At 34.7% G+C, this 21,786-nt stretch overlaps 1 protein-coding gene across 1 annotated transcript in view; it reads right to left on the bottom strand.

Annotated features, from left to right (window-relative positions):
- The window catches only part of LOC129265311 (nesprin-1-like), a 111,626-nt gene that overhangs the window by 42,947 nt on the left and 46,893 nt on the right, over window positions 1-21,786 (bottom strand). Inside the window, exons 41-67 of the mRNA XM_064102408.1 lie at window positions 21,343-21,498; window positions 20,511-20,828; window positions 19,725-19,871; window positions 18,854-19,018; window positions 17,945-18,271; window positions 17,353-17,514; window positions 16,727-16,891; window positions 15,936-16,262; window positions 15,404-15,544; window positions 14,603-14,896; window positions 14,168-14,365; window positions 13,394-13,549; window positions 12,337-12,501; window positions 11,405-11,734; window positions 10,795-10,950; window positions 9,993-10,157; window positions 9,357-9,539; window positions 7,883-8,026; window positions 7,077-7,232; window positions 6,040-6,204; window positions 4,629-4,955; window positions 3,952-4,107; window positions 3,239-3,391; window positions 2,772-2,954; window positions 2,082-2,222; window positions 1,286-1,438; window positions 353-671 (exon numbers count right to left, since the gene is read on the bottom strand). Coding sequence (XP_063958478.1) covers window positions 353-671; window positions 1,286-1,438; window positions 2,082-2,222; window positions 2,772-2,954; window positions 3,239-3,391; window positions 3,952-4,107; window positions 4,629-4,955; window positions 6,040-6,204; window positions 7,077-7,232; window positions 7,883-8,026; window positions 9,357-9,539; window positions 9,993-10,157; window positions 10,795-10,950; window positions 11,405-11,734; window positions 12,337-12,501; window positions 13,394-13,549; window positions 14,168-14,365; window positions 14,603-14,896; window positions 15,404-15,544; window positions 15,936-16,262; window positions 16,727-16,891; window positions 17,353-17,514; window positions 17,945-18,271; window positions 18,854-19,018; window positions 19,725-19,871; window positions 20,511-20,828; window positions 21,343-21,498 — 5,452 coding nt within the window. The remainder of the gene's footprint in view (window positions 1-352; window positions 672-1,285; window positions 1,439-2,081; window positions 2,223-2,771; window positions 2,955-3,238; window positions 3,392-3,951; window positions 4,108-4,628; window positions 4,956-6,039; window positions 6,205-7,076; window positions 7,233-7,882; window positions 8,027-9,356; window positions 9,540-9,992; window positions 10,158-10,794; window positions 10,951-11,404; window positions 11,735-12,336; window positions 12,502-13,393; window positions 13,550-14,167; window positions 14,366-14,602; window positions 14,897-15,403; window positions 15,545-15,935; window positions 16,263-16,726; window positions 16,892-17,352; window positions 17,515-17,944; window positions 18,272-18,853; window positions 19,019-19,724; window positions 19,872-20,510; window positions 20,829-21,342; window positions 21,499-21,786) is intronic.

Genomic DNA, 21,786 nt, shown 5'->3' with positions numbered 1-21,786 from the left:
AATAGATTTTAATTATCCATACAAAACTACTATATGCATTGTTATCCATATACCATCTCTGTAACCTTTTCCACATATTTCATGACTGTATTTAATCTTACTTTGAACATGTATAAGTAAGTTGACAGCAAAATTAAATAATCATCTGTATCAATTGATAGGACACATGCTGTTCTCTGGATTGGGAAGTACCAAAAATGTGAATAAGTTATTATGATAACACTCACAACCACAAAAAGCATGTGATAGGCTCTTTCCAGACCTATCACATCCTTAAAAAAAATATATATGGAGGCTTCACAGTACAATCCCCTTTACAATTCAACCAATTTGTTGTTTGTTATGATCTCACCATCATTCAAGGCACTCCACATCTGCTGCAACTTTTGTACTTCACTATCAATGATCACATGGCCTTCTACCGATGTCTCTGGACCAATCAGCTGCCTCAGATTCATCACCTGACCTAGCTGACCTTCTCCTTTGGGAAGAGTGTCAGTGAGGGCTTGAACATCAAGAAGTTTGTCTTTGACGGTCTCCCTCTGACCCTCTGGGTTGCATAGATTATCAAGTGATTGTTTTATGGCCCCCATCCATTCTTGGACTTTGGCAATATCAGAGTTGAACGCAATGTGGTTTGATGTCCTGGTTTCTGCTAATATCACATTATCCTGAAAAATAAGTTCAAGACATATGCATTACAAGTAAATACCAATATGTTCAGATTGTTACAAAGTCAAGAAAAATATAAAGTTACAAATAATGACTTTAATTTCCTGAGGTTAAAATATGAAGAGTTAAATTAATGCCATATTAAAGAACACACTATATGCAAGCTGCACTTTTTCATGAATAATTCATATAGACGAATAATCAGTAGCACCATGAACGTTAAGTCATTAATCAATTAATTAAACTTCAATAACATGTATTTTAGATCGAATTATCTTTTTCCTTTCTTTATTCTGAGATGTTCCTTGTTAAGAAACTGCTGCCATCATTGCAATTGGCTGAGGAGTGTTGCAAGAAACTTGTAAACAATGGTAACCTAATTATACATCCTAAAATCAATCATAATTCTCTATCCGACTAATTGATGATCTGTTTCTTAATACAGAAAATCTAAATTGCTTTGCTATGGTTTAATACATTTTATATTTCGATTATATATAATTCTGATTAAATCTGTCCAAGTCCAAGTGGTAATTTATCATATCTGTAAACTGCATGTGTGAAATACTGATTTTGAGAACATTCACACAATAGTAAATCATAACATTCTCACCTGGCATCTCTGTTGTAAGTTTTCATAGGTCTCCGTAATATGTTGGATCTGATCACTGAATGGACTATATTCAGTCTGGTCCACCAATGACCTCAGCTTCTTCTTCAGATGTGATATAGCTGGCTTCTTCTCATTCACTGTACCCTCAATCCTCTGATTGATACACAAAAATCATGATAAAATCTTATTTCACCTTTGAAGTAATGAAAACTGTGCACTTTAAGAAAGATTTACAATAATTCAAAATGAAGAATGAAAAAAATTTAGAATACACCATATATATCTATTTATCCATAATCAAAAAGAAATAACAATAAGAACAATAAACGTTTTCAGCATATTTTGACTATTAAGAGTCAAATTCAATTCCCAGATTTCTTTCTTTTCTTTGACACACAAGACGTTATACACAAATGTTACAATAACATTGAATTCCAAGCAACTTTGAACCATGGTGTTCAAGGTTTAGTACATACAGAACTGGTTCACTCTTGAGAACTCTGTTTAAGTGACTTTATAGTTATATTTTTGTTAAAACCAAAGGGAAACAAGACATGCATTACAGAAGATTGTGGCATACAATTTCATGCCATATCTCCAAAGACCTTCTTACCTTCTTACAAATAAAGAATGAATCCTCACAAAAATGTGTTATTGCACTTATATTTTTCTTGTGTGCTAACATCACAAAATGACCAGTTTTTACATGTGCCTACCTACAGCACTTAAAATTCAAGAGTTTGAAATATTTGACAAGGAGGGAAAACATAAAAGAAGACTTGAAATACATTCTCACCTTACAATGGTCGACTTGTTGTTGCTTTTCATTGGCTGTGCTCAAAAGAGGAAGGTTATCGGTCTGTTCTTCCATATCCTCTAACCACCTACACATATCCCCATAGTCTCTCTCAGCTTGGTCCCATAGTGCCAAACATGCCTGTATATTGGTATCAATATTACATAACACTATTACATCTATCGGATTTGAGATTATCATTGATAAAATAAATTAAGACACATTTTACTTCTATTGTAATTCATTTATTGTTGTAAAATTTGATACTTCAATGTTTATTTTTGCACCAGACAATTTTTGATCATCCAGCATTTGCAGTGTGCATCCACAAATTAAAAGGAAAATTGCTGGTGTTTAACATAAGAACACAAGAAACCACTGAAGTATTAAAAAAAACAATAATAGAAGAAAGAAAGAGTTATGAAGAGAAATGACGAGAAAATTGACCATCATCATCAGTATCACCCACACTTCTTCAAAATCATAATTCAATGTCCTTTAATATTTTTCCTCTCATCTCTCTCAATTGTACAGACAAAATCTAAACATAGAGACTGGTCTCACCTTGACATCGTCAAGTTTTATCAAGCAAATTAAATATACCAAATTTTTCTGTGTGTAATTTCATCTTATTATTCTCAAAGGCTGTAGTTGATCATGCATGTACTATAGTACAGATTTGTTTCATACCTGGAAATCCTGGAGAGCCTTATTGAGGGAGTCCTGGTACTCTTCAAGTTGCTGTTTGGCTGTATCAAGGCTGGCTCTGATCAGGACCTGTCCTTCGGGAGTAGTATTGTGAATGGCCTTCTCAGCTTTCTCTTGCAATGAACCCAGCCTCAAAGCTCCAATACTCTCACATTTCTGAAGCTCCTGTAAAATAAAAGTATTCATACAGTCACTGATTTGTATTCAATTCAGTAATTGAGGGTTGTTCCTTAAGCAGTAATAAGACCAGATTAACCAGACTTCCCAACACTTTTTACATAATTAACACACTTTCTAAGAGTTTTTCATGATGTACCTCTGAACATACATCAAGCTCTGAGCAGCGATACAAGAAGAGACATTATAAGACAAGAGACAAAATATGAGTTCCAAAGAAATAATGTAAGGTACATAGTTTAAATGAGACATACCAGGTTGTTTGTATTTACCTTGAGTTGAGTGGACCTCTCTGTAAGGGTGTCTTTGTCACCAATCAGACTATCGTTGAACTTCTGTCCATCCAGCCAATCAGAGAAGGTGCCTTGGGCATCTAAGTACTGTTCATGTTCTCTTGTCATGTGCTCACTTACCTTCACAGCATCCTTTAGAATGAGATAAAAATACAAAGATTTTTGAAAATGCCAAGTTTGAAAAGATTCAGATAAATGAAATTAAGATCACATTGCACTTGACAATATACCTCTTTATAATTGTGAACGGTTCTGGTTATACATTTTATGTTTCCTGAATGAACTGGGGTATGGTTTACTGCTTGACCTTTTATTACCAAAAATATCCAGCAATTACCTACCACTCTGAAAGCTAAAAATAATTCCTTTCCAATAGCAAAAAATTTCCTTCAATTCCCAATTCCACTATAATACTTAAATACCAAGACCCCCCAAGAAACAAAAAAAACATAAAACTAACCAAAACAAAAAACAAATTTTTTTTTTAAGCACCTAACACCTGTAACCTAAAAGATACAATAAATTTTACAATGAAGTACTTATATCAATTGTCTCTCTTTATATTACACCCCTTGTATCATTTATCTCATCCTGAAAACTAAAGAAATAGAGACATCATTAACAATTCAAAATAAATGAGAGCAAATACACCAAATTCATTTCATAGCAGGTACAGAAATTAGATTTCTTACCTTAGTTTTGAGTAAAATCATCTGATATTCCGATGTGATTCTTGTAGCTTCACTCACGATCCCAACATTACCCATACTGCTGTCGAGTAAGGCTTGGGCAGCAGTGGACACCGTTTCAATACTCTCTCTTTGGTCAGCAAGTTCATCATGCACAGCCTTAAAAAATCAAAAGAAAATAAACTCATTTTGATCAGTGAACAATACTTTGGGTAGCATTCGATTATTCCTTTGGCAGTCTGTCTCTACATTATTTTTTTCTAATTACTTCAATGATGCCACTTTTCTTATCCTTTATAGAGTGACATCCACTGAAGTATTCTGACTATAATACGTATGCAAGTAGCATTGATTTTGAGTGACCATACTCCAGAAATGTATCTGACATAGTTAATATTGTGACATTTTAATACAATTCATTTCAATGAAAGAATGAAAAGGGTGAAACATTGTTTTTTCGATACCTTGCTAAATATTTATCCGCACAGAATATCAAATTACTGCTAACAATATAATTCATGTAACCTAAATTGGTTTTTTATTTAATCTAAAAACCAAAATAAACAGCATAAAAAATTAAGTATTACAAAATATATATAATATAATTATATATAAAATAGATGGATCACTCTATTCAGAGCAATTGATATAATGGCCAAAAGAGGTCCAAATGATGATACCTTGAACTTCTTCAGCTGATCCTGCTTAGCCGGCAGGTCTTTCTGAGGTTGAGCTCCTTGCTGATATCCCTCCCTAGCTTGTTGGATACCTGACTCAGCCTCGGCTTTCCTGGCATCATAGGCTTGCCACCTCTCTGCGCACTCCTGTAGCCTCTCACTGGATGTTTGCATGCTACTGTCCAGGGCACCAAGGTCTTCACTGAACTTCTCCAGCTGCTGTTGGATGGTGTCCTGTCCTGGTGGTGAAGTGGATTCCTTCACCTTCTCCCCAAGGGCAGAGAGGGTTTCCAGCATCTCAGAGCAAGCTGCCTTTTCAGTTTGGAGGTCCTAAAGCATGGAAGATAATATTTGATGTAAGTTCACTTAAAATCCAGACACACTTCCAAAATAGCATGTCAGAAGAGAAAAAACTTTATGTGGGAAACTTTTATGCAATAAGGCAAAAATGTTTACTTGATAACAAGAAATGGTGTTGTATAATTTATGGCAAGAACCCTTCCCAGCATATTTAACAGCAGCTTTCCTGTAATATCTGTTGTCTACGGTTGCATACATTATAAACTAATTCTAAATGAAAGACACTGAGCAGGATTTTGGCGAAAAGATGTAGCTCAGACTAAGAAATACAGAGCTGCATTTTTCACACATGAATCCTGCAAGCATCATTTTATTATTACTCATCCTCACAATTTATTACAGGCAGAGAGCCACTGTGAAATACACTTAATAGCTGGAATCCTGACGCTGAGTTTTGGTAGAGTACCTCATGGTTTCTTCACGAGAATCAATTACAAAATATATTTTTATTAACAAGATTTATAATTTGACATGGAACTTTCAAACTATTTTATCTTCATTAAATAAATTAATAAGTACAATGCACTGCATTTCACTTTGAAGTATAGGATGAGAATTTGAATAGTTTCATTATTGTTTGGTTAGCCTTCATAACTCATCGCTTCGTATCATAAACAGAAACGAAGTGCACCAAACAAATCAAATGGGATCGTCATATCCATGAAATTAACTCAAGCTAAAATATCATAAGAACTTGAAGTAGACATGAAGTGAATACATTTTGAAAAAAAAACTTGTTTAAAATATGAAAATAGCTGAAAAAAAAAGGATGAACAGTCAATGACAGTGACTGGAAACCAAAAGAGAAGTCAAAACCAAGAAAATGGAAACATTAGAAATAAAAAGAGAAAGTTCAATACAATTGAAAAACATGAATGAAGCCATCTTACAGCAAAGAATTGAACTGAAAAGAAGAAAATTAGAAAGCAAGTGAATGAAAGAAAAAGAAAAACAAAATAATGCAATGAGTGAAATTAGTTGAAGTGATTCAAATGCGGATAGAGGAAACATTTTTTTTTTGTCAATCTGAGAAATCAAACGATATGAGCAGAACCTTGAAAGTGATGATCTTGTTTTGTATGGCTCCCATGTTGCCTGACGTATCGGCCTTGGTGGATAGCTGATGTTTCAGATCTCTAATCTGCTGAGTGTAAGCTTGCTGGGTTTGTTGGAATGATTGGTGTTCTTCAACCATATCTGACTGTTTGCATGCACAATCCTGTTCAATACAAATATATTCATTCATTTATCTATTTAGTTTTTAATTCATTCATTCATTAATTCATTTTCTTATGGCTCTTTATTAATTCATTCATTTCTCTATGTATTGACTCACTAAATGATTATAATGATAATACTAATGCTAATGATAATAAAAATAAATGTGAATTCTTAGTCGCCAAATCCATTTTAATCTAAATGCTCAAGGCACACAGGTGATGAGAGAAAAAAAATTAGATTACACTTATGCATTATTTAATAACCTACAAACTTGTTTATTGAACTGTAGATCTCAGTTTTTTATTTCATGATTCATTTAATTATCATTCTTTTATCTATATATTCACCATTTCATTAATTTTGAACTCATGTATTCAATCATGTACTCATTCATTGCCCCATTTATTCAAATTACTTTTCAAACAGGATAAAGTATTACACTGCTTTTTGTACGTAATCCTCTACAAATTATACTGAAGTTGGAAACATACATAACTATCAGGTTAATTTGTTTTTGTTTTTGTCTGACAAAGATAAACCTCAATATTGCTGTGTTCATACACCAAGGTCATACATCAAATTTTACTTCCTCCATTTGCTATTCATATACACATTTATTATGTTTCCTATTTCAAATATTCCTCAATCCTCACACAACGAAGGAGATGTAATTTTTTATCTTTCAAAACATATTCAATATCATTGTTCTTCTGAAATGAGATACATTCATCTTACAAGGACCAAATATATGGTGTACAAATTTTCCAGAACTCATTTATACATTGGTAAATGAAATAGAATGTTAAACCAACATAGTCCACAAAAAGTTTGGTCCAATAAAAAAACACCAGAATCTCTATGGTTACTCACCTGACAATCTTTCTCAAGCTTTTCAAATTTCTCTACCAGCTCAGCAAGAGGTCCTTTGACTGATTCATTGTCAGGACTATCCTCTCTAAGCTTCTGAGCATGCTCAGTGACCTTTGCAAGATCATGCCTGTGTCTCTGAATGTCTTGCTGAATACACTGAAAATGGTAAAGACAACAGGCATCAAAATTGTTACATATTCTAAGTCTCATGAAAATTATTACACTGGTGAATTGAACTCTCCCTAGATTCAAATGCAACCAACAGTAATTGCTACCTATAAGAGGATCAAGATTGCACTCAAAAGTAAATCTGATTTCATTGAATGCTAGGTAAAAAAATGTGCATTGGAAATATGGCAAAAAATATTCCAATAAAAGAAAAGCTTGAATAGAAAGTTTACGTTTCTCAGTCTTATATCATATGGAGTGATTATCTATTTCAAATCGGGCTTTCTGTTAACCAAAATAAACAGTGGAAGCATTGCGATCCGGTTGTTTTGATTCCTTTTGACACAGAGGGTCATGGGCTAGAATCTAAGCCATGGTCTTAACTTACCTTTGGTAAATCGTTATCCAAATAGTGAGGTGAATGGATACCAAGCATGATAAATTCATGGACTAAAAGCTGGAAATGGCAACTGTGACTTAAGTCGGGAAATTATATGGTGCACCTCTGAACACGCAGATACATGAAGGTGGCATTGAAACATGCTATATAATGTATCATTCTTATATTTGTATCACAATTAGTTTGGAAAATTTATAACACAAGGTCTGAATGAGGATTGGGAAGGGTAACATCTTACCTTGCACCTATCTAGTTGTGCTTTCTTTTCTGTCAGAGTTGCTTTGGGTTGCTGAGCATCTGCTAGCTGGGAAGAAGCCTCATCCAACCATCGAGACAGCTTGTCTTTTCCACCTTCGAAATTCTCCCAATCTTTCAAGTGGACCTGTGATGGAATAGAGCAAAAAAAAAAAGGTTGCTTACAAAGTATCATTAGCATTTATGGAGATTTATATGCCATTTTTACTGAGTATATGGAAATAAAACACATATCACAATTTACATATAATGGTCTGATGAAAAAAAATGCACCCACTTGTATTAATTTCATTTCAAAGATTGATTTGTATTACATTCTTTGCTTATACTAGCACCCCACGCAATATTTTCTATTTATAAATCCCTCGTAGTTCCGATACTAGAATACGGTCAGCCAGTCTGGCATCTACACACACAACTTCTGATAAATAAAATTGAATCAATACAGCGTCGAGCTACCAGAATTGCATTAAAACAAAGGTGCCAACAAATGTGCTATGATGACCGACTGCAGCTCTTAAATTGGCAATGTCTTCATTCTCGCCGTAAATATTGCCTTATCTCTTATGTTGTGAAGTCATTGTTCCGTGTAATTGAATGTACTACTGTTGGGCGTGCCATTTCGGTAAATACTCGCCGAACTGATGAGGTGAGGTTCGTCCACCTCCGTGCGCGGACTCAGCGGGTGCATGGTTCGGCAATCAATGCATTTCCCCGTTATTGGGATGAGCTCCCCGAGTCCTTGCGCACGGGGGTGGTCGAGACTTCCTTATCGAGATGGCTTGTAGCACTTGGGTGTTACCTCCGCCAGCGCCCGATTTAAACGAGTTGTTAAGTGTTTATTCCCTTAGAAATTGTTTAGTGTTTAATTCCTTAGAAGTTAAGTCTTATTTTAAGTATTATTGTACCATTTTGGGTGCGTTCACAATTCCTTTGCCTGTGTCACTTTTTCTTTTCCTTTCCCACCCCTCTCTCTCTCTCTCCCACTCTCTCCTTTCCTTTCTTTTTGTCACCTTCATTCAGCTTTCTTCTCTTTCCCCGTCATTTCTACTCATTTTTAGTTACAAGTAACTAAATTTATTTATATATTTTATTAATCGCATGCTACACCCCTTTATAATTATTTTATAAAGAGTATTTCACTATTGTTTAGTTATTAATATATATTGTAAATCAACCATTGGAATTGGGACAGGAGGCTTCATGCCACAGTAATTAAGTTAACTTTTTCTGTCCCTGGCGCTCCACTGGTTGATATTTCTTATTTTGTATTGTATACATTGAAATGTATTTTTGAATATTGTTTGCCGAATAAATAATGATAATGATATAAATGTACATTTATGAGCTGGAAGGGAAATGATTCATGATACTTAACAAATTCAGTTAAGAAGTATTGACAAATTGTAAATAAAGAATAGAAGTTTATTTCTTGTAGAAGCATTTTGAATTCTCACCTGTAATTTGTCTTTAGTACTGTTCATTTTCTTCACCAGGTCATCATAGTCCATGGTCATTTCATCGACCTCTGCCTTCATCACGTCTTGACCGTTAGGAGCTGTGTGCTGTTGAGCTTTCTCTGCCTTGCTGACCATTGCATGTACAAGGCTCTGACCACGATGTCTGCTTGACATCAGTTCCTATGGAAACCGATAAAATAAATGTGAACTATAAATAAATAAGAACACAGAGGGTCAGGACTTTTCAGCCAAGCTGTTGGCAAGGGATGTGAAATATTAGCATTCCACATCATATAGGAAATATTTGATAATTACCATTATAAGATTGCATGAAACATAATTTGAAATTGCAATGGATTAAATTTCCAGTTTACATAGGGAGTCTCCTAATGCAACAAACATAATATTTGGAAATATGAGAAGCAAACATACACCATATCTTTCTAATAAAGCTATCTTTGCATGCAAGTAAAAACCAGAGAACCAATGATTTCAAGTCCTAATTGATGGACTATTTTATAAAAAGACATATTGGCATGAATAAGTTTTAAAACTACATGTATGGCCTTTGACTAACTTTACCAAAAATACAAGGTTCATAAATTTTCAGATAAATAGCACGTGGAGCTGTACCTGTACGACCTGCAGTCTGTTTCTGATATCTGTTTTACTTCCTGTGAGGTCATCACAAGTATCCAACTTTTGACATGCAGCATTCTGCCATTCCTTGCATTCTTTACTGGCTAACTGATACTTGTTCTCATCCTCAACTGCCCTCTCAAGGTGATGGTCAAGTTCCTGTAACAAATCGCAAAGAATTTTTAAAAATCAGAACCCAAAATAAGTTGGCAAAATCAAATTTCAGATTTCTACACAGTTCATATGATAAAAGCAGTTCCTTTGAATTAAAATATGAAACTTGTTGATTAACTGTAAGCAATACATGCACTTGATTCACAGAGCATTTCAAGAAAAGATGTATGCACACTGTTACGATGAAGCATACTTGAAGTGAAAAACATATTAAAATGGTCTCTCAAATATGCCTGTATCTCAGCTTTTGTTGAAGTATACAACTTATATAGAAACAAAGAGGAAACATTTTCTTTCTGATACAATTGTGTGACTTTGGAATTCATCAAAAGCCTGAAAAATATATTTTTGGAGGCTCATTTACAGGGAACCTTAACAGGATTTATATTTAATGAGTTTTGAACTGGATGATCGGATATGCAACATGATGCAGTTTAAAACTTGATGTACAGTAAAACTCTTCATCATTGTAGAATCACAACTGTACTGTTTTTGCCTTTTTCTGAATGAGATGATAATCAAGCCGTTGTTTTGGAGAGTGCTGGCATATAATTGTGCCTTGTAAACACATGCATGTATGCACAAGTTCTTTCAATGTTTTATGATATGGATCAAGTCTTACTTTGAGTGTCATATGAAGAGTCTGGTACTGTACTGCTAACTTTGTGGCCTCACTGCTCATGTGAGCTACATTAGGGTTAAAGGTCACAAGACCTTGACCTAATGAGGTCACTTCTTCTCTTAAAGGCTGCTTGTCCTCAGTATCAACAATCAGTTCCTGGAAAATTTGAAGAAACCATTATGAATAATTGTAATTCAGTTAAAATTTATTAAAAACATAAGAAACCATAAATAAAATAAGAATAATGATGACTATGATTATGGAAATCTCAAGAACAAAGGCAATGAAAACAAACAAATAATGAATAATACTAATACTACCAAAAATACCACTACCACTACCACTACCACTACCACTACCACTACCACTACCAATACCACTACCACTACCACTACCACTACCACTACCACTACCACTACCACTACCACTACTACTACTACTACTACTACTACTACTACTACTACTACTACTACTACTACTACTACTACTACTACTACAAATAGAAAACTACTATGACTATAAGTAGTATTATAGAAGTAGCACTACTACTACTTCTACTATTAGTACTACTACAATTACTATTACTATCAAGGAATATGAGTACATTTACCTTCACTTTCTTTAGCTTTTCCTTCTTCTCCAGCAGGCTGTCACATTCTCCATCAAAGCTCCCTAGATCATTATTAACTCCCTCCATCCAGGCTGACAAGAACCTTGCTTTCTCTTGGAATGTTCTCCAGAGGGAGGCACACTGCTCTAGGTTGGAGCAGGAATCCTGGGCAAGCATCCTCAGTGCATCCAGCTCATGTTCCAGGGACTGGACCTGTCTGGTGATGCGTTCCTGGCCTGGTCTAGTACTGGTCTCGGGGAGGACCTGGTCTGAGTGGGATGTGACTTGATCCAAGAGAGCCTCACCTTCTGGTAGAGATGCCAAGATGGCCTGATGAAAGGAAAAGTGATAACGCAATGAAGTGTATGCAGCAGAAAATTTCCATGACTATATTAATGAAGAAGGAAGTTGATAGATTGGGGCAGGTTGCACAAAGAGATGTGTTAAATGCAATCAAAGACATCAGAACAAGTCCCAAATAAGAGCTTCAAATTGTTTCAAAAATTAAATTGTACTTGATTCCTATAGGTGCAATTAGTGTTGTATATAATTTTTTTGTTTCATATTGTGCACAAACTGCTTCTCTATTGTGACATCACTCCTGCACATTATTCCTAAGAGATTAGGAGACCACACTTTGCTGCAAACCATGCATGAACCACAGTGTTTCTTTTCCAAGGTGATTAAAAACTCCATTTAAATGATATTGACGATGATGGCAGTGGTGAAGAATGTAATGTTATTGATTATGATGATGATGATGATGATGATGGTTTTGAAGATGACGATGGTGATGACGAAGGCAGTAACAAAGTAATGATGATGAAGATAAGGATGATGATAGTGAGGCTGATGGTGATGATGATGGTGGTGACGATGGTGATTAGGATGATGATGGTGATGATGATGATGATGATGGTGATTACACTAACCTTGACCATATCCAGTCTGGCTTGGTTAGTCTCCATATCAGATGCTACTTTACAGCAAGGCTCCATCTCTTTAGTCTTGTCCTGGATCCAGGATGACAGTGCTGCTAGCTCATCATCAAGCTTAGAATGGTCATCGGCTATCCTCTCCAGGTTATGCTTTGCATCCTAGAAAGAATTAACCCATGTCATACTGCTTATCACATCTAGAGAAGTGGTTTACCATCCCATCCATGTTAACATCATCACAGCTTTTGCACTAATTCTAAACCCCGCGCACACTAAACAATCCGACTACAATGCGATTTTCAAACAAATCATGCTTTGTATTAAATTTGAAAGTTTCAAGAAGTAAAACCATTTCATTTGAAGTTCAGCATAATGCCAGGAATACTAAAATCAGAATTCTGCTTTTCTGCAAACCTTGAGGTCGGAGTAAAGTCCAAATCAGCTTCAAAATCATAGCCAATGATGATGTCATTTTTTCTACATTGAGACTCAAAATAGACCCAAATTCTGATTTTAATATTCATCCTACTATTTGGAACTTTGATCATTCAGATATCTTTGAAAATCACAATGGATCATGTAGGGTGCGCTGGGCATAACAATCAATAGAACAATGACCCAAAATCGTCCCAACTATTCTTTTCACCCAATTTTCTGCATGTGTTAGGGTATATCCCATCATGCAGTCCCTTTCTCATTCAAAATTGTAAAAAATTCATTAAGTCTGTGGGCAGATTAAAGTCCAATGTTCTCATTTTCTTTTATTTTTGCCTCATTTCATTGAAAATTAATCACATACAAAATTTCTGTTGTATAAAGTGACTTTATAAAAGTTTCAAATTCATATTTTTTTTCTGTGGAATCTAGTCCACAAGATCAACAAGTTCATGCATATCTAAACTATATTACTATACATAAATTTTAATGGGTAATATAAAACTTTAAAATTGAATATAAGATCATTTTATATATTATCTTTATATAAACACCCATAATTTACTTAGTTTATAAGAAAATCGTGAATACATTACATTACAGAATCATTACATACCTGTGCTTTTTTGTGAAGGTCAGTGTACATATTGGTCAACTCGGTGACCTGACCTTGAATCTCTGGGTCACTGACCCCACCATTCATCAGAAGGTCACTCTCTTGACCAATCGATTCCACCATTGGCTGATGACTGCTTATTGATTCACAGACAGCCTGTATTTGATAAAAAGAGAGAAAATTATTTAATAATTGAGACAAAATGACTACAAATAAAAAGTATTTATGGTTTCAGATGCTTTGAAAAATAAAATAAAACTACTGCCAAATCATTAAAGTTCAACAACATTAATCTATCTCTGCTTGTACATATTTTTGTATCTACAAATCTGTTTGGATTACAATGAATGGATAATAACATTCTGCCATTAAACAAGAGCAATTTCTCTAAATGCTTTGCAAATGTAGTAATGACCCAGTCATTGAATTCTGACTAACGTACATATGCAGTTTCCCAATTTCCTTAGGAGCATTCTAGAAAGAGCTTCCAAGCTTAAATACTAGAATGGCTTTTGCACAGTACAAGGTTTCCATACACACATGAGTAAGGAGTAGCTAATTACCACCTACACCTCAATGATATACATGTCTATGTACACTAGTGAATTTAATTTTAACTCAATTTGAAATATTATTTTGTCAAAAAAATATGAACAAAGATTTTAATTGAAAACAATTCGTAGGATCTATATCGATATCTAGTCACCCCTGGCAAACTTTGAAAAGAAAGTTAATATAAAATACTTTGAAAAAAATATAATGACATACACTTACATGTATTTCCTCAGCAACAGTTTTCTTTTCTGCAGCTGTTGACTGAAGCTCCCCTGCTTTCTGAATGGTATCATCTAGAACTTTCAACCAATCACGGAGCTCCTTACAGTCTTGATCAAGTTTGTTCCATTGGTCCAGCACCACCTTCAATGCTTGTTGTGAATCAGAGATTCCACTGTTCACCGAAGATAAGGTGTGCTGCATGAAACAAAGACAAAAAAAAATGTTCAATTGCATTTTAATTTGAATGAGTTTGAATTTGCTTGTAGAATACTAAACATGCAATATGGCAACTCACATCAGGGCCACATCTTTTGGAATTATAGATTCATGAAATGCATTGCAACATGTACACTTGATAAAAAGTGAACTGATAAGTTTTTATGATAATAATTGCACAAACGCGTCAAGCTTTGGTATTCTCTGAAATGTTACCTTTAGTTGAGAGATGTCTTTATCAAGTTGTGATTGACCATTGAGAGATGTAGATTGGTTGACCAGTTGAGCCTGCTGGGTAGTAGACTCCAGCATTTTTCCCATCTCTGTGATCTCCTTCTCCATATTATCCAGTGTCACCAGCTTCTGCTCCAGGTCTGGTTTGTGGCCTGATATCATTGAAGCTTCCTTAACCTTTGATTCCAGAGATTCCTGCCAACAAGAAGCTTCCTTGAAAGCCTCTTGGTAGATTTCGTGATCCATAACAGCTTTCTGACAGGTTTCTTCAGCATTCTGAAATATATGAACAGGAAATAATCATCAAGGTTAATTTTGAAGGTATCTACATATTACGGTACACATTCATATAAGGTTGCGTGGAATCTTGGAGAACTTCAATAGGAATGTAATACCACAGAAGCAGTCACTGTCTTTCATACAGAGAATGCCTTTCTACTGATAATAGTAATAACTATCTTTAAGACAATGGACAGTGAACATGGAGAATTAAAAGATATCTATTGTAAGAAACAGATTATAAACCTTTATTTGTTTGAGCATTAAATATTGAATGGAATAATGACTGGCAAGTTCCCTTTTCACAATGAAACTGGAAATAAGTTTATCCCATCAATTTCCATGAAGATTTTTCATAAAAAAAGAAAATGCATACTAACAACCAATCATAAGTTTCCAAACTTGTGCCACCAACTTATTAATATCATCAGTTCAAGCATAATGTGGGCACCACAAAAAGTTGGCCTTTTTGCTGTTTTGATAGAAGGATGGACATAACCTTACATTTGTCTGATTTTGGAGTTGGAAGAATTTGGTATTGAGTTGATTAGCACTGGCGAGCTGTGCTTCATTGCTGAGCCGACGGGCTTTTTCCTGCAGAACTCTTGCCTCAGGTTCACGCTGGAGAAATTCAGTTTTTAAGACCTGGAAACCAAAGAAAAGAAAAGGAAAATCAATTTCATTACATATCAGATATCTTCAAAACATACAAAATTGTAATTTTCTTTCCTAGTTACATATTTCATAAACATCAAGATAAAACATGTGTTGAAATATTTTTTGCTGTCTTCTTTCCCTCCTTCAGCAGCAATAACCCTTTTGTATATTCTCTCATTTATTCCTATACGAAATCTTACAAAATCTGCACTACTGATCAAATGGCAAAAACTGAAGTTAAAGTTAAAGTTAAGAGATATTGCAATGAACCTCTGAACTGGGAGAAAATAATTAGATACAGATTAGATAGATAGATAGATATATAGATAGACAGGCGGATAGATAGATGGATGACATACCAATACAGTGTAATACACACCTTGCACTGGTCAAGGACTTGAGATTTTCCCTCTAAGTCATCCTGAGGTTGTTTAATCTCTCCCAAGGCTTTCTCAGCTTTTCTCACCCACTCCTCCAGTTCACTCATTATCCTACTGAACTCATTCCAGCCTGTCAGCCTCTCTGATAGCTTAGACTCCTCACCAGTCAATTGGGTGAGAGTCTGGTTCCAACTGTCCCTTGCTGCTATGACTTTGTCTTTGATTGCCTGTTCACCAGGGGCTGTGGTGGAGGCTAGTGTATCCTGAGCTCCTTCATCAATGGCATGAAGCAAGGATTGACCAACAGTGATTTGGGATTGAAGAGCCTGAAATTTGTAAAAATGTATACAATTATTTTTTTTTCTAATTCTGACAAATCAGGGACACAATCAGAATTAGACACCCTATATATTGATATCGCTATCAATCAAAACAAAGGCAATAACACTGACTACCTTACATTTTTAAAGCTTGAATCATCAATATTTCATGAAGTTATCACAGACACACAACAGTTTTGCAATTACATAAAGGACGAAAACAATAAAGAGATTATACAAAGAGAAAATGAAAGAAGAAAGAAAGTGAATTTTTGTTCTTAAATCATCACTAGTTTATGGAATTATACGACAGATTTGAAACTAAAAGGGAGACTTGACACTTATGATATAAGAGATGAAATATGTTAGCAAATAGCAAAGTGATTTTAATATCTTAAAGAACTATTTAATCAGTGTTTTAGAAATATGGGAATACATTGACTAAGTAAATGCTCTCAAAGTGAGATTACCTTGACTTTCTGCACTGCTATTTCAAGGTTGTCCATGTCAGATGCACGTTTCTTGATATCTACAAGACTCTCATTGACATTATCAATCAGACTTTCTAAGTCATTTACTGCTGAATCAAAGTGAGCATGATCTTTGCAGGCTTTCTCTTGGTTACCAATGATGTCCTGAAGAAAAAGTCAGGAAAATAACTGCATTTTAATATATTATTCCACCATTGATAGTGTTTTATAAAAGCTGCTTATACAGTTCTGCATAAATTTACAAGCAAGTTGCGCCCTTATGTTTGTACTTTATTCTCATGATTTAATTAAATCACTCATTTCATTGATTCACTTTTTATTTTTATTTTAATTGCACAAAAATACAACCTTAAGAAATTTACAAATTAATTTAGAAATTTACACCTATTTGTCTCTGCTGCTTTCTCACCTTATCATGTATCACATATCAATCTGAATATTTATACATCAATTCATTTATTTTATTCCATTCATTTATCTTTTTTATCTGCATGTACAGAAGAGCCGTAAATGCATGAAGGGTTCTAAGGCCAATCCCCTCTCCCTAAATCGTTACAAATTGTGCTTTTAAATTAAATTGAAACAAGCATTCTGAATTTGCATACCTTCAATCTGTCCACTGCTGCAAGATACCTATTATCTATTTGGGCCAGTTGACTCTCAACTTGTTCCTCTACATCAGGACTATTTGCGGATGACACAGCCTTGGCCTTTTCTGTCAGCTCTTGTAAAATGGCTGCTTCAGAGTTCATACAATCCTGTAGCATCTGGTTCAAATAACCAAAAGTAATAAATAGAAATAATTAAGGGGTTAAGAAAATATAGAGATAGGGTGTACATGCCATAGATAAAGAACACATTGATAATTCAAGACATGAAAAGTTGTGAAATTCTTGTGTACTGTAAATGGTTGCCACGCTAAAGCCAGTGTGATAATATCCAAATACTTTTAAAGTACATAGAGACGCTATATCATAATGATAGTTTATTATCATCATCGTCAATAGATTTAAGGCAATTTTCAATTTCCACTTCCAACAGTATTAAAGTATTTTTGGTTTATTACTGGTATTTATGAGATTTTATGTACATACATATATTTTCCCAGTCTCTCAATCTGTTTTAATTTTCTTTCATTTCATCAACAGAACTTGAATATAATCATGTAAATACACAAGTGGGAGGTCAAATTAATACCTTTGAATTTTCAAGGTGTTCAGCTTTTTCTGGCAAGGTGTTTCTTAATTCGGCTGCTTCATCCACTGCTTTGTCTATCCCGTCCAACCATTGGTTAACTCTAGCATGACAGGCCTCATAGTCTGACCAATCAGATATGCTCTTCAAAACATCATGTTTGCCTTGAGTCAGTTGTTCTGAGAGATTGCCTACCTCCCTCTGTAAGTTAGAGAGCTGGCCATTGATGGTATCTTGGGCAGCAGGGGTGGTGAAGGGCAGGAAACTGGGGAGGATGGTCTGTGCTTTGATCAGCTTCTCCTGGCACATTTTGTTTTCATCTTCCAATGACTGCAATAAAAACAAAGGAATGAATGAATTATGATTAACCGTATTTCAGTCGTTAGAATTAATCTTTCAAATACATGAATATACATTTGAGAGTTATAATCTCAAGACGTGAGAAAGAGGATCCACCTCTGACTTTAAGTTTAAGCTTGACCTTAAGGTCCAATACTCCATTGCTTTTACCAGGCTTGCTAATTTCTTAGCATGAATTTAACAAATAATTATTAATTTTTTTTTCATCATCAGACTGAAACCAAGTGATCAAGCATTTTTTATAAGATTTTTTTTTGTAATTTGAGCATATCCTGAAGAATTAATACATGTTGAGGAGACAAGTATAGATTATTGGAATGAATATTAAGCGGTCTTTTTAATTACCTCATAATCCTTTAAATGGATTGAGACTCCATTAGTGATAAATTAGCAAACACAAATTATGGAAAATAGGAATATTATTACAAAATTTTTCAAAAACAAAACTTTGAAAAAATTCTTTTGATTTTCACTCATTTTAAAAAGAAGCTAAGATAAGCAAAATCAGAGATATTTACTATTCTGCAATGCTTTCATAAATGATAGAATTACCTTTATAGCTTGTAATTTATCTTCACATACATTCCTATCTCCAGTAGGATCTACATAGGTGCCAATTAACTCTTTAGACTTGTCGAGTTTTTGTCTTACATCTTCTAGATTACAATGTAGCTGTTTCTCGGCATCCACACTGCCTTCAAGTTGGAGCCGAAGTTCCTAAAAAGAAAGAGACATATCATAATTAACCACCTGCTTTGTTCACAAAGTACTGGAAAAAACTACAGTCTGGAGACAAAAAGCATTATAGCACCAAATTATAAATTTGAAAACAAAAAGACAAAAATAAATAATCAATTATTAACCAACCTAATGTTGGTAATGTACGAGGTCTAGGCTCTGGCAATTGTTTTCTGAAAACTGATATTCCACCATTTAAGATAATGATGTCCCAATTTCTCAAAGCCCCATCCAAATACATTAGCAAATGCATGTATATAATTTGTAGTTCCTTGAGGGGATTTTTATACAAGTATAGGTTTTCACTTAATTTACAACAGTATTTAAATGGTATTTATTTTATGAAGCATGATATTGAATTTTATTGCTCATATTTCTCCTCTATTTTGCAAATATTTATTATTTTGAATAATAACCTCAAAGTATAAACTCCTAGAAGTTTAGCATTGCGGAAATGCAAAATGAATAACCTCAAGTATTAAGTACAATGAGAATGGTAAAAATTCACACTTCTCTGATAAAACCTGAATTCAAAGAAAGGTACTGGGTCTCATTTCTTGAAACCATCATATCCTGGAAAAACCATGGAAATTTCTAAAATAAAATGAACAGATATTTCTAAGACATTTCTAATGAAATTATGAATTGATAGCTGATTGAAGGAGACTATAGACTGCAGGTATACCTCTAGATTCTTGAGCAGATTTTGATGATGTTGACTGATTTGTTGAGTCTGCAATGGAGTTGAGGAGGTCTCAATAGCTTGACAAACAGCATCAGTCTTGTCCTGTAGCTCATCTAGGGGACTTCCTTTCAGCGCTTCAAGTAATGACTGAGACAGAAAAAAAAATCAAATTAATTTAACAAAGTCTACTGACCATTTTTTGAAATTTGGGACATGCAAATGCCCATACTGGTGACTTGCGCACAATGTTTTTAGCTACATGCAAAAACAACTCGTTCTAAAACAAGCCCCATATCTGACAACTTTCCTTGGTTTTGAGTGGCTGATAAGGGCAGGTATCTGTTATTATGGAAACCATATAATATAGACTCTGTCAGACAAACATTACAAAAAACTCTGACAAGTCTTTTGCGAAACTCTCCCCTGATATCACATTTATTTTGATCATCTGCTATTGGCTTGGCCTCACATTCTCTACTCCCAGTGGAGTATGACAGACAGGTTCCTTGGTACTCTCACTGCTGAGTAAACTACTCTTACATCCTACTAGGAAAGCAACTACATGTAATACAACTGTGAGAGGGTACATGTAGCAAATTGTAAATCAATGTCTCCTCAAAGGAACACAAATGACAGCACCTACTAAACCTTTGATAGAGCATACTGGGGTTAGAATAGCCAAGATGATATTTACATCTTATAAAAACATAATCCAATGTTACCACCCTCATTCATAACAAGGATAAATAGGAAAGAATAATCAGGATATAAAACAAATTGTTTTACCTCGACTGCTGTGAGTTGTTTCTGAGTATCCTCACAGGGTTTCATCAACTCCTTGGTCTGTTCTTCAACTTGAGCCAACTGATCATTGATCTCCCTGGACTTGTCCTCATACTGCTCCAATACCGCTACACACTGACCCAAGTCCTTCTCCTTGACTGGACACTCACTGGACAGAGACTTGTAACGGTCATCCAGGGCTGCTATGGTATCATTGTGAGCCGTCAGCCGATCATCAGGCAGGATCTGAGCAAGTTGAGATTCTTTATCTCTCATTGCTTTCCAAAGAATCTCACCTTCTGGCATCTTTGATTGAAGGTCCTGTGAGGGATCAGACATGGTGATGTTAATCAGTCATACAATTTTGCTTCACATTAGGAGAACCACATAAATTCCTTGAACGATATAAGCACTAACAGGGCAGGTTAAAATCAAAGTGAATTGAGCAACTTGCAAAATGGATCTATGCACTTAATAACCCAATCATAAGTTTACATCATAATTGTAATTGTTCAGTTTGCTACTCATCTTCTTGGGTGTCACTTGGGATAACAAGATGACCTCTTACAAATTAGAATTCTGACTTGCTTTCAAACCTGACATGTCTAAATTACACACAAAATGGGCACTATTAACTAAAGCTTAGCTATTGACTGAGAGGCTGATTTTGACATCTGATAATACACAATAATCAATGCAATTAATCATAGAAATAAGTCCACAATAATCAAGAAGCTTTATGTTCCCTAGTCTATCATTGAGACATCACATTTTTATCATTTGTGCGGACATGATATGTTAAAACGGAATGAAATAAATGGTTAAAATATCCAACCTTGATAGAATTGTGTCTCTCCTTGATGTCATCCAGAGTACCCTCTGTGGATGAGGACTGTTTTAGAATAGCCTCTGCTTTATCCAACCAAGATGATAGTGATGCATTGGCTTTCACACTTTCTTCCTCAAGTACTGATGAGATTCGCTCAAGAACCTGCCAAAGTCGTGAAAAATATTGAAATCAAAGCTTATAATTTTGTTAATATTCATTAAAAATTTGGGGGAGATATCCAAAGTAGATGAAATTAGATAGAAAGAAAACACATGAAAATAATTACATGAGACAATGAACTTCAAACTTGAAAAATAATCTTTTACATAATTTCATCATCTTTTGTTGGATATCAAGATGTTGCCAAAGTTACTAGTGACCCTTTTCATGAATGACGTGGTGTAAGGGGATATGCTAGTCCATGCTATAAAAGTAATTATACAACACATG

This window comes from Lytechinus pictus, chromosome 7, assembly GCF_037042905.1.
Source record: "Lytechinus pictus isolate F3 Inbred chromosome 7, Lp3.0, whole genome shotgun sequence".
NCBI classification, from domain to species: Eukaryota; Metazoa; Echinodermata; class Echinoidea; order Temnopleuroida; family Toxopneustidae; genus Lytechinus; species Lytechinus pictus.
This window is presented reverse-complemented; position numbering and strand designations above follow the sequence as displayed.